Here is a 13,786-nt window from a genome sequence, read left to right on the forward strand (position 1 = left end):
CCAGCCCCATGCCCAGCCTCCTGCGAGTAATCGGTCCCTAACCTAGTGAAGAAGCGCTTCGGGCCAGCCACTCATGGGATAGACTACCAGCAAACACCCTCAGTCCCAGATGCAACCCCAGGAATTGCCGTTTTGCAGGGTTCAGTGCTGTACACTGCACCCTGCAAGTCCATTTACATTTGTCTGTCAGTTTATCAAAGAAATTGTTATGCACCAGCTCTGTCACTCTAAGTGAGGTCTCTGCACACACTCAGTCCACATGCACTGTTTTAGATAAAACAAACAAATAAGTTTACTGACTACAGCAAGTTTTTAAGTGAATCCAAGTCAGATTAATATAAATCAAAAGATTAATAATGTGTCAAGGAGTTAGTCACAATTAACTAAAAGATAACTCGCCTCCTAAACTAAGATTAATATGCCAGTCTGTATTCAGCTTACCACACAGGCTGGTTGCGATGCCTCTAACAAGCATTGTTACCCTCCGTGGGTAGATTCTTAGTCTTTGGCATTGCTTAGAAGATGGATTCCTGGGGAGAGCCCCGAGACAAAGACGTCTCAGCTTTTAACGAGTTTCCCCAACCCCTCTGGGGTCAGGTGATCGGCCCTGTCCAGCAATGGGCATGATTTCTTCCATTTGAGACAAAGTGCTCACAAGTGCTTAGGCCAGGCCATTGTTCCCGTTTGCATGCCTCTGCGGGGCACAGAAACACAGCTTTATGTTCGTCTGCATCTATTCAAGCCATGTGAGACAGACACACATTTGGGGATATGACACAGCTGAGTTTCATATCTGTACATGTGTGACATAACAGGGAACATGCTACCATAATAATTTTCAGTATGCCACGAGCATTCCAAAAACACCTTACATAGTTTACTTTGCATCAAACAATACACAGTTACACTGTCAGGGTGAACATGAATGATCTACAAATCACACCATGAGGGTGTACATGGGGTACAGTGTGTCACATACTTCCACTCTGGATTTCCTGAATGACCTCAAGTCAGTGCCTTAGGAACAGAGTTTCAAAGGTTTTTAGGCACCCAATGATGCAGCTAGGCATCGAATGGGCTTTACAAAGCACCGAACCTTCTAGATGCTTTTGAAAATACTACTAAGTACCTAAATACCTTTGAAAATCTGGCCCTTAGTCTCTCTGTGCCTCAATGACCCATCTGTACAATGGGGATAACAGCACTGCTTTTCCGCACAGAGGGCTGTGAGGAGAAATAGGTTAGACATTGTGAGGCGCTCAGATACTACAGTGATTGGGCCACATAAGTACATTAGGTAGCATGGGAACATATACCACTGCCATCCCTTCCCTTGGTTTTGGTCCCTTCTTTTCACTTATCCCCCTCATATCGCCCTCTTTTCTGAACATACCCTTGGCTCAGAGGGCTTGTCTGTATTTCTTCTGAGTCCCCTGCGCTCTCTCTTCAACACCTCCCCTCTGCCTGCAGATGACTTCCTCTTTGACAGGTTCATCTAAGACTTTCAGATCCTTAATTTAATCACCAGCCCTTTCTTATCTTAATCACCCTGCCTCAATTTGTAAATAAAATACTGACTCCTTGCCCCAGGGGCACAAGCTGGGAGTAGCACCTCTCCTCTGCAGAACTCGCATTCATTCCACACTCAGGTAGGATGTGCACCACGATCAAACCTCTTGTACAAAACTCAGGGGAAAAGGGGGCAGAAGCCCTCACAGCCACCTAAATGGTGCCCCTGCCTAGAGTGTCTTCTGCCTACTGTTTACTCCTTCCTCCCTGCCACTTTACACCCCCTAGAAGTCAATGTGACATCCCACAACAGTGAGTGAGTGCTGAAGTAGGCCCTTCCCTACAATACGTTCTCCACAGTGCTTGTTTTAACATGTAAAATGATGAGATTTCCACCACTTCCTTTGGGAGGCTGTACCACAGTCTCTGTCTTATATTCAAACTAATTTTTCCTTGGCTATGTTACACTTCAGAATGAAGTCAACTTACTTTAAATCGACTTTCACCCGTCGATTTTTAGATGTCGCAGTAGCATGATCACAACATGCTCCTTGCGCCGGGCTCGTGCATCCACACTTGCCACGCTTGGGTCGACATTTGAAGCAGTGCACTATGGATAGCTATCCCACAGTGCAACTAGCTGAGGAGGCTGTTGGAAAGATGGTCATCTCCCATGATGCAACATCCTTTCCCCTCCCTTCTTGCCCCAAACAAACAGGAAACAGGTTTTCGTGCCATTTTTGTATGCCGTGTGCATACTATTGCTGCAGAGACCTGGAGCCCGCTCAGCTCTGCACTATCATTGTGAGCATCACAAATACCTTGCGGCTTATCCTGGAGTACTTTCAAAGGCGAAAGAGGAGCCGAAGCACAGAAAACAGCGATGTCACTGAGGCTGCCCTGCTACAAGCCATAGAGCGGAACAATTCCCAATTGCTGCAAGCTGTCACGCATCCTCTTCAGTTGGTGGAGTGCCAGTTCTGGTCCCGGGAAACAAGCAGACTGGTGGGACCGCATCGTTATGAAGTTGTGGGATGATGACCAATGGCTGCAGAACTTTCGTATGTGAAAGTCCACTTTCTTGGAGCTTTGCGTGGAGCTGTCCCCAGCTGTGAAGCACATGAATACTCGCTTGCGAACAGCTCTGACGGTGGAGAAGCAAGTCGCCATCGCTCTGTGGAAGCTGGCAACCACCGACTGTTACCGGTCAGCTGGGAATCAATTCGAAGTCGGTAAATCTACCAGTGGGAGCTTCTGTGAAGCAAGTGTGCAGGGCCATCAATAGACTTCTGCTACAAAGGGTAGTGACTTTGGGAAACATGCAGGACATACTTGACGGGTTTGCTGCGATGGGGTTCCTAAACTGTGTGCGGGGGGTTATTGATGGCACGGACATCCCTATCTTAGCACCTGACCACCTTGCAAAGGAGTACATAAACCACAAGGGGTACTTTTCAAATGGTGTTACTGGCCATTGTGGATCACAGGGGTCGTTTCACCAACATCACTGTGGGGTGGTCTGGAAAGATGCACGACGCCCGCCTGCTTAGGATCTTGGGTCTGTTCATGAAGATGCAGGCGGACACTTTCTTCCCAGACCGCAAAATTAACATCGGGGATGTGGAAATGCCAATAGTGATCTTGGGGGATCCTGCCTACCCCTTGCTCCCTTGGCTAATGAAGCCCTACACCAGGTACCTCGACATCGAGAAGGAATGTTTTAATAATAGGCTCAGCACTTGCAGAATGGTGGTGGAATGTGTGTTTGGCCATTTAAAGGCCAGATGGAGATGTCTCCTCACTAGGCTAGATATGAGTGAAAAAAAATCCCATCAGTTATATTTGCATGCTGTGTTCCTTCATAATGTGTGTGAAGCAAAGGGGGGAAGTTCCCCCAGGGTTCGGCTGTGGAGGCTGAAAGGCTGGCTGCAAATTTTGAGCAGCCAGATGCCAGCAATATGGTCAATGCAAACCGCAGAGCGCTTTGCTTTTGGAAAGCATTGAGAAACTGGTTCTGCAATGACCCATAGTAATGTCTCTCTGTTTTTGCCTTGTTTTTCCCATCCCCCCTACCATCAATATCAGCACCCTCCACTTCTCTCCCCACCCAAACTATGAGTTAAGAAAAAGACACGTTTTTTAATGCTATAAAGTTTTATTTATCAACATTGCTGGTGGGGGGGGGGCAGAAAACGAGGGTTAATTTACAGTTTTACAGGACACTGTGTAAGCAAGTATGGTTGCCTGCAGTTCTTAACGGGGCCACTGCGTCCTTTGGCTTGCCTCGACCGGGGTGGAGTGCGCCATGTACTGCAGCCTGCCCCGTCTCCTCCTAGACCGCTTGGGGGTGGGGGAGCGCAACAAAGCCGTTAGGTGGAGGAGAGTTCTGGAGGGGCTGCAGAGGGATTCTGTCCTGCCACCGCTCTTCCTGGAGCTCCACAAGACGCCTGAGCATGTGCGACTGATCTTTAAATCATTATTTGAGGACTTCAATAACTCAGTCTTAGGTTAGGGGCCTATGACAGGAGTGGGTGGGCGAAGTGGCCTGTGTTGTGCAGGAGGTCGGACTGGATGACCATGATGGCTCCTTCTGACCTTGTAGTCTATGAGTACCGGTAAACTAATGAAAAGTCAATAGCTGTGCCCTGCTAAGTTGGGGGTGCCATCACTGTAATGGGGAATAAATTTACATACTTACCTGAGGTTCCTTCCCCGGCATCAGGCTTGCCCGTGCTTGTCTGCCAGGACCAGCTGGACTTCAGTGGAGTCAAAAACAGGTCCTGGGTAATGGCATAAATGGACCCCTGGTTGCACGTTCCCCATCTTCCTCCTCCTCCTCCTTATCCTCGCTGTTCATATCAGGGGCCTGTGACTTGGGCTCCTCAGACGTATGCATGGTGGCATGTGGGGTGCTGGTGCAGTTTTCGCCAAGTATAGCATGCAGCTCTTTGTAAATGTGGCACGTCTGTGGCTCAGTGCTGGATCTCTCTGGTATGCTGGCTGCTGTTCCTTTGCTTTCACGCAGCACTGCTGCTGATCCCTGTCACACTCCTCTCCTGCATTCCCCACACAATCTGCCCAGAGATGTCCACGTTTCTATGGTGGTCCATAGATGTGCTTGCACAGCCGCTTCCCCCCACAAGTCCAGGAGATCCTGTGTCTCCTGTCTACTTCAAGCCAGGATATGAATGGAGCATGTAGCTGGCATGGTCAGCTGGGCAGTTGCACGCAACAGTGGAGAACTGCTAGGTGTGCTTGCCAAGCCAGGCAGCCAGGAAGAGGCATTTAAAAAATTCACAGGGCTTTAAAGCGTGGGGGGCTTTCTGGTCTCCATGACCCTGGGGCAGTGAAGTTCACCATTATGACCAGAGTCGTCAGTGTCAGGCATTGTGGAAAAGTTGCAGGACGACTCTTAGTGTCGACATAGATAACACAGTATCTACATTTGCGCTGTATCAACCTCAATACATCAACCATGTCTCAACACTGCTTGAGGAGGCAGCATTACTATGTCAGCATAATAGAAAGCCTACATTGGTGGGAGACAAATTTAAGTGTACACACACACACATGCACAACCATGTTGATGCAACCTAACTTTATAGCTTACATCAACCTAACTTCATAACACAGACCAGATCTAGGGCAGTCAAACTTTCTACAGATGCTTTTCATGAAGCCTAACTTCTCAAAGGGTTTGGATTTTCCCTTCTTTTTTTACCCAGTGACAATTTACTATGTTGCACATGGCAAATTCCTTCCAAGAAAAACCTGCTGGTCAAAAACTGACCTCTAGAAGACCCAGTGATAGCCAGGCATCAGTTGAGGAACTCTTTAGATGACCATGATATATGAATCAGAGTAGCTGCTTCCATAAATGATGCTTGCAGGCACAGCAGAGCAGCTGATTTCCACTAACAGGTAAGGTAGAATCACAGAATCATAGGGTTAGAATGGACCACAAGGGTCATCTAGTCTAACCCCCTGGCAAGGTACAGGTTTGTTGTGTCTAAACCATCCAAGACAGATGGCTATCCAGCCGCCTTTTGAAAACCTCCAGTGAATGAGCTTCCACAGCCTCCCTAGGCCATCTGTTCCATTGCCCTACTGTTCTTACAAATAAGAAGTGTGAAGTGAAGGGGGAAATATTCCCCCAGGGTTGGGCTGTGGAGGCTGAAAGGCCAGCTGCAAATTTTGAGCAGCCAGATGCCAGCAATACGATCAGAGTCAACCGCAGAGCGCTTCGCCTTCGAGAAGCATTGAAAAACCGATTCTGCAATGACCTGTCTATGTAATGTCTTTATGTTTTGTGCCTTTCTTTCCAATCCCCCCTACCATCAATATCAGCACCCTCCAATTCTATCCCCACCCAAGCTATGAATTAATAAAGAGACATGCTTTTTAACGCTCAAAAGTTTTATTTATGAATGTTGCTGGGAGGGAAAAGAGGGTAAAATCACAGTTTCAAGTGACATGTAAGCAAGTGTGGTTGCTTGCACTTCTTAACGGAGCCGCCACATCCTTCTGCTTGCTTTGATTGGGGTGGAGTGGCACCATGTACTGCAGCCTGCCCAGTCTTCTCCTAAACAACTTGGGGGTGGAGGAGGGCAACAAAGCATTAGGCGGAGGAGCATTCTGGAGGGGCTGCAGAGGGACTCTGTCCTGCCGCCACTCTTCCTGGAGCTCCACAAGACTCCTGAACATGTCCAACTGACCCCTCATTATACACATAATCTCCTGCTGTGTACTGTGCTCCTGCGCAGATCTTTCTATGCTCCATGTCCATGTCCAGTTTCTGGGACAAGGACATCCTCCACACTTGGAACTCTGTCTCAACAGCTGCGGAGGTGTTCATGAGTTCGTCGAACATGTCGTCCCGTAATTTTTTTTCCTCTTTCTGATCTGGGAAAGACTTTCAGTAGCAGTTCTGGCTGGGGGGGGGCCAAGGCTGAGGTGTCTACAGAAAGACAGTAAAAGCATAATGTTGCCATTGTTAGCAGACCCAAAGAACTGAAGCAACTGCTACAATGTAAAAAGTACTCCCTTTCATGTGCACAACGCTAAGCCAGACCCGCATTCCATTCTGTTCCAGAGGGGTAGCCATGTTAGTCTGTATATAGCAAAAACGAGAGTCCTGTGGAATCTTAAAGACTAACAAATTTCTGCGGGCATAAGCTTATGCCACGAAAGCTTATACTCGCAGAAATTTGTTAGTCTTTAAGGTGCTACAGGACTCTTGTTGTTATTCCATTCTGTACATCTCAGAAGGGTCGGGTCGGACTGCCATTATGGAGATGGTAAGCCAGGGGCCCTTTCATCTGTTATAAAGAGGCTTAATTAGCATTAAAAACCACAGTCCAAAATTAATCTATGAGAGGGGTCACCGGGCTTCTCAGTTACATGCAGAGAGACTGTTTGGGAGGAGGTGGGCAGAGCTGATCAGAGGACACCACGGGTGAACTGTAGCATCAGAAACAACAGAACAACTACTGAACTGACTCACTATGCCCATAGAAAGGGGACTAGAGGATTAAAGGGGATCGACTGTATAGCTCAGGTACTTTAAACGTGCACCGTCTTCCCAAAGTGACCATGAGCGATATCAGTCTCCTGAGGGTAACACAGGAGGAAAGGGAAGAGTTGCTGCAAGCGTCGGGGTACAGGCCTGGTCCTTATGCTGTGTTCTGCCATGATTCCAGATCATTTAATTGCGGCGTGGCGTGGAAAAGTATCCTACCGTGGCAGAAGAAACAAGGCTGCCCTCCCCAGAAACCTTGTGCAAAGGGTAACAGATTACCTGCATGAGAGTTTCCTGGAGATATCAACGGATGATACTCAGAGCATATCGCTGCACATAAATAATCTGTTCCGGGAGTAATCCCCCAGTGAAGTTCGCTAACACCCATAAATACCTTCCCCTCCAAATAAAAAGGCCATTTTAGAAGTTGAGTCAGGGACATAACCTCTAAAAAGAAAAACAAAAAACTCACCAGATGTGCCTTCCCCAGGATCACGATCGTTACTGCTGTCCTGTGTGTCGCTGGACTGCTCTGTGAGAATGGACACCTCGCTCTCGGCACTTGCTCTCCTCCTTCTCCTCATCCACAGAGTCCTCATCATCCTCACTGGACTGGGATTCTGCGGAGGTATCGATGCTGCATGGCAGCACTATGGTGGGCTCGCTGACACAAATTGCATAGAGCTCTCTCCATGCTTGCTACACAGGAAATGAACATTCAAAATTTCCCAGGGAGGAGCTATTTCCTGTTTACGTGGCCATGTAACAGCAGAGTGCGAATGTCCACAGCGGTCACAACGGGGCATCATGGGATAGCTCCCGAAGGCCAGTAACGTCGACTTACGTTACGCTCTGCCTACACTGATGCAGATTCGACCCATGAAATTCAATTTACACACTACGCCACTTGTGGAGGTGGTTTTATTAGCTCGACTTTTACCGTGCTTTGAATCGACGGAACTAAATGTGCCAGTGTAGATGCATACTTTAGGAGTTCGACGTAAGTGACGTTATGTCGACCTCCACTGCCAGCGTAGACCAGGCTCTAGAGGCTGCAGTGACTAAGGGGTTGTCTACATAGGGAAACTTAGTGGCATAACTATATTGGTACAATTATACTACTATATAGCTATAGCAGTATAATTCCTCCTGTGGACACTCTTATTCCAGAATAAAAGTGCCTTTTTCCAGTTTAGTTTATACCACATTTAAACAGACAAGCTAAACTGGAGAAAGGCACTTCTATTCTGGAATAAGAGTGACCACCCAGGGTATACCAGTGGCCTGGCTGTAGTGGTATAATGTATGCCTATACTTTTCCTTGTTTAGACAAGCCCTGAGTCAATGTACAACAGAGCCCCATATATTCTGCAGACACTAATTCCTCCTTATCCCAGCTTTCAATTTCTGAGGCACCGAGAGGTTTCGCTAAGTGAAAAGACTCACTAAAAAGCTGGACTCTAAAAAACAAGAATCCCTTGAATCTAGCCAAGTATCAGCAGCAAAGATTTATACCTCAGCAATAACCAGTATTAAAGCTATAAGCAGACTTTCAACACAGAAGTTCTTGGGAGGCTTCAAAGTTTCCAGATCTCTTAGTGACCACCTGAAAAGGGCTTGTAAGCATGATGTATAGTGGAAGAGTCACCTCATGGCCAGTCTGCACATGGAGCATAAGTACCATGTTACCCAGGAGGGAGAGACTCATAGGCAATGGTTAATTTACTTGTGATGTTACTTTCTCAGTAGAGTCTGTTGTTTGCACCATTTTGGCTGGTGAGAAGCAGCACCTTTAAAATATCTCCTGAAGGAGGATGCAAAGGATTGTGTATGGCATAATAATAAACGTGTGTGTAGAAGAACTGTATTTGGCCTTTGACAAGTGTTTACTCTGTGTGGGACATAAAACCTACCTAGAAGGAAGGCAGGAGAAAAACCAGTATGCATAGCTCCAGACCAGCACACCAAACTTTTATGATTGAATAGTCAAACAGCACTTTGGTAATAAACCCTCACTACATTAGAGTGAATTCAGGACAAACTAGTTCACTGTGCGATGTATATAATGCTTCTGAAGAATTTTTGCAAGTAACAGGGCTCAATTCTTCAGAGGCTCAGACCTATCTCACTCTCTCCATTTCTAGTACTCACCATGGAAGAAGTCTCCTCACATTCACCTCTACACACCCAGGTCATATGGCCATGCCACAGCTTGTGCCACAGAAACCACAGCTAAAGTAGCCATGCAGCTATCACATGGCAAAGTACCACTAGATAATTCAGCTCATCACTCAAACGAGCATTGACGGTACACAGCTCTCCTGCTTTAATGGTTTGTGTATCTTCATTTTATGTCTAGAGGGCAGGAACCTGGCTAAATAAGCGCTGCATTCAATGCACTTAGTCTTCCTTGCCACTAGTGTAATAAAGCTAATTTTAGGCCTTGTCTACACTACAGGGTTTTGTTGACACAAGTTATGCCGGTGTGCAGCCACCGCTGTAATTAAAGAGCTGTTGCATGTCCTCATTATGCTCTTTGGGTCAGTGGAGTGCACTCACACTACCAGCGCTTGCATCAACACGGAGCAGTGCACTGTGGGTAGCTATCCCACTGTGCGACTGCATGCAGGGTGCTTGGGGGAGAGTTCGCAAGGCCTCCCAGGGCAGGCACTGCATCACAGGATGAAGGTTTCTGAATCCCCTCGTTCCATGGGCATCCTACTAGACTGACAGCCGCTTCTCAACTGCCCTGTCAGCCAAACTGACATTCCTGAGCACAAACACAAAAAGTCCACAGGTGTGTGTCTCGACACACCATCTCTAAGTGCAGACAGCAGCCAGAAGCAACCAATCCTGAGGCAGAAGCTGGTGCACAGACAACTGGTTTCCCCCCAACCCCAACTCAGCAGAGACCTGTACACTGGTGGGGGGAGGGGGACAACCAGACATCAGCCCCCACCTCCCTCCCTGGCTCTGCACAGCACATCAGGAATCTCCCGCCTCCTCCCCCAGCAGCAGCCCATGCTGCCTGCATGCCTGCCATAGGAGAGCAGGATTGGTTCCCTCTGAGTTCTCCCACAGCCTCATCTCCCCACAGTCCCAGGAGAATGATCCACCCTCTCCCCTGTACTCCAGGCAGGAGGGCGTCTGCTGCTGGGAGTCGGCATGCTCAGTTGGGCAGTAGCTGTGTCAGCTCTCCTCCACACTGAGCAATTTCAAAACTTCCGGGGACTTTGAAAAGGGAGGGGTGCCTGCCTGCCTATGTAGCTGGAGTGCAGGGCAAGGCAGCAGAATTCAAACTAGTGTGCAGAGCAGTCAGGGTGGGCATTGTGGGACAGCTCCTGGAGCCCAGTTATGGCACACAGCGTCTACATCGACACTTCGTCGCTCTAACTTGGCCACAAAAAGCTTTTTGCCTCTTGTTGAGATGGCTTTATTTGTCGCCAAAGCAGGGATGTTTTGTCAGTGGGGGGAACATTGTAGTGTGCACATCTCCACTATTTTGTCGCTAACAGCTGACTTTTGTCAACAAAACTCCGTGGCATAGACCAGCCCTTAACTAGGCTGAATAGCAGTAAGAGACAGCTGATTTATGACAAAGACACAACCCTTTTCAACTGATTCAGAACTACAGAGTTGCGCACAATGGTGACCTCTATAACATTTCCTATTGTTACTCATTCCACCTTCATTACCACTGTTTGTTATGTTACTTGTTGCATTCTGTCTTTTAAACAGCCACGGCTCCTGCCCCAAAGAGCTTACAGTTTGAATATTCTTACAGCACCTAGCAGAACTGGATCCCACCCTGACTGGGACCTGAGCCTGCTTCTCAAATACGAACAACCAAGTAATACTTTGGGGAGCTGGAGAAACACAAAGTTGGTGGAACCTCAATGTAGCATCACTGGCATTCTGTGATGCCATTTAGTGACAGCATTTTAATGTGCTTCCTCTCATCAGTCTGAAGGGAAAAGTTACTGTACATCGTACTCACACTAGCCAGTCTACAGTGCATCACTACAGTCAACCCAGTGATGCCTCTGAATATATCTCTCAGAAGATGCAGTCAACCACCTGCTCACATACAGTCTACGTATAAAAGCTGAACTAGAAGAGCAAGTAACTTTTTCCTAGCACTTTTGCGCTTGTATGCGACAACCCACTTAGGTTTAGGTCAGCGGTGAGTAACACACCTAATTATGTCTTATTGTTTAATTACATTGCCTTGGAGGGACATATAGTCAGTATACAATCCCATCCAGTGCTCTGTCTGCTAGTTACAAGGGTAAACAGGAATAGTATTTCTTTCCGATACTAAACTGTGGTTAGCAGTTTATCTGACAATCAAGTTTTGATTCATTGCTCCATGTATCTTATTTTAAATAATTCCTGGTGGAAAGCTATTGCAGGGATGGTAGCAGTCAGCTGAGCTGACTATTTATTGGTCCTCTCCAATGTCATGAGACTGTAGTTTAAGCATTAAGCTACTGCAGAATAGGACTTGTCTGAAGAGCACCCAAAAAGCACAGTTGCTTCTGAGTGCACAGAGTTCTCCTGATCACAGGAAGATTGTAGCTGAGAGTCAATGAGATTTCAGGAATTTTAAGCAGATTTTGATGGCAAAGCTGTGCAGGTCAGGAAGAGGTAATACCTGTACTGATCCCCCATGCCGGTCTGCAGCCAAGTGAGATGTCAGGTACGAGGCATTTGTCTGCCGGTTTGGCTGGATCTCCCACTCTCCTCGGCGGTCTGATGATGCCGTCTGCTCAGGCATTCAGAAGCATAAGAGCAAGAGATGGAAGGAAAGATAAAGGTAAGCCCAGGCAAAGCAATGAAAATATATTAGTTAGTGGGGTTAGTTTACTGAAAAAAGCAGGGCATTTAAAGAACATTTAGCTTGGTTAAAAGTTCATTTTACCAAACACATTGCACACATGAGAGCAGTAAGTACTGGAAAGGATTCATCCAACCCAGCAAATGGAGAAATGAATTTTCAGAAAACACCTGAGCTACTTCAGTGTGTGGGCTCTGTTTAGATATTTTGACACAGGAATTTACCAGCTGATGAATGGAACTGAAACATATTTTTAAGTAGGCCTGTCAGGACACAGACACTAGGGCTTGTCTCATTGCAGTGGGGTCAGACACACAAATCCAATTTCCACTGGACATACAGCTTTTGAGTCCAGGCGCCTAAACTGCAAGATGTATGATGAGAAGCCATGTTTATTATACCAGGAGGTTTAATACTGGGTTTCAAAACACACCCAGTAATGCAAATGGAGACAAAAATACTAAACTGTTCAAAGAGGTCAAAGCCATTACTTTCAGCTACCATTACTTAGCAGGAAAGTTTCTTAGCTACTCTCTGAAACGTCAAGCTTTAGCCACTGAAACCGATGAAACAACAGCTTGTTCCATAATGGCAAATCATATGTTCCCATGAAAACAAAGGTCTTCTCTATGCAATACAATGGCCAGTGCATCTAACTGAGGGAACTATCAAACCAGTGTGTTAAACAAGAGTAAAAAAGCAAGAGTAAGGGGAAAGAAGGGCTGGTTGGAGAGACACTACTGGTACACACTCCAACTAAACAATCTAGTCAGGTTTTCTTTATGTTTCCTTTCTCTGTGATACAAGCTACACCTAAAGGCTGTAATAAAGCACAAAGGGTAGACCCTCTTTAGGGTCACACGCTCTTTCTGCCCAAAGTACAAACAGTACCTGTCACAAAGCAGAACTAGTTCATACAAATTAATCGGGAGACGCTGTTGTGCTTCTACTTAGAAATATAGCACTTTACTAGGAAGCTTAATTCATCTACATGAGCAACAGAGATGGAATGTTCTCTAAACTGGAGAGATTAATTCAAATGCCTCTCAATGTTCTCTCAGGGCTTGTCTACATGAACACAATTTGTGGCAAGCCAGGTGTAAATCTACACCACACTAATGTACAGCATATTAAGTCCCCAGGTGGATACTGCTGCTGTGCACTAGAAGCTTCCTAGGGCACTTTAATCTAGTCTTTCAAAGTGGTGTAGATCAGCGCGCACTAAGGAACTTCTAGCATGCAGCAGCTGGGGCCACATGGATATTTAGTATGTCGTATTGAGTGTGGCCTACATTTACACCCCAGCTTGCCATGCACTAAGTATTTATTTAGACAAGACCACAGTAGTAGACTAAATGACAATAATCAGCAAGTGAAACACACGTTAGCTGTACTACCATCACCATAACACTCTCTTACTGCTCAGTGCTACTAGAGCAGGACACTTGGTATTCCTTTCCTGAGTGTCACAGACACCACAGGGCTGTTCAGAATTTATAGACTTGAGACTAATTTGTATTTGAGTCGATCTAGTTATATGGTTTCCATCCTCACTCTCTTCAGTGAGGAAAAACAAACAAGGCTCTGGACTTTCTGAACTTATGTGCAGTCAGTCCACTACTACCTCCACAGAATCAATACATATAAAACAGTGAGGGTGCCGGCCATATTTGAAATCCCAGGCAAAGATGATAGAACACTTTCTTGTTTTGACATGAACTGTGACTAATACTGATGCAGGTGAAGAATACAGAGACCATTCTCCTTCTCATAACACAAGAACTAGGGGTCACCAAATGAAATTAATAGGCAACAGTGTTACCTAGCAGCTCTGTGTTCTTGGGGAACCAGGGCTGGCTCACCTGAATACCCCCCCATACCACCGCATAGCCCATGCTTGAACCAGAAACCAAAGGCTGCTT

At 46.5% G+C, this 13,786-nt stretch overlaps 1 protein-coding gene across 1 annotated transcript in view; it reads right to left on the reverse strand.

Moving 5' to 3' along the window:
- The window catches only part of CSNK1G1 (casein kinase 1 gamma 1), a 193,680-nt gene that overhangs the window by 15,016 nt on the left and 164,878 nt on the right, over positions 1-13,786 (reverse strand). Inside the window, 1 exon segment of the mRNA XM_067556020.1 lies at positions 11,682-11,792. Within this exon segment, the coding sequence (XP_067412121.1) occupies positions 11,682-11,792 (111 nt within the window).

The sequence above is a fragment of the Emydura macquarii genome, unplaced genomic scaffold, assembly GCF_026122565.2.
Source record: "Emydura macquarii macquarii isolate MOO-44397 ecotype Brisbane River unplaced genomic scaffold, CSIRO-AGI_Emac_v2 contig_1644, whole genome shotgun sequence".
NCBI classification, from domain to species: Eukaryota; Metazoa; Chordata; order Testudines; family Chelidae; genus Emydura; species Emydura macquarii.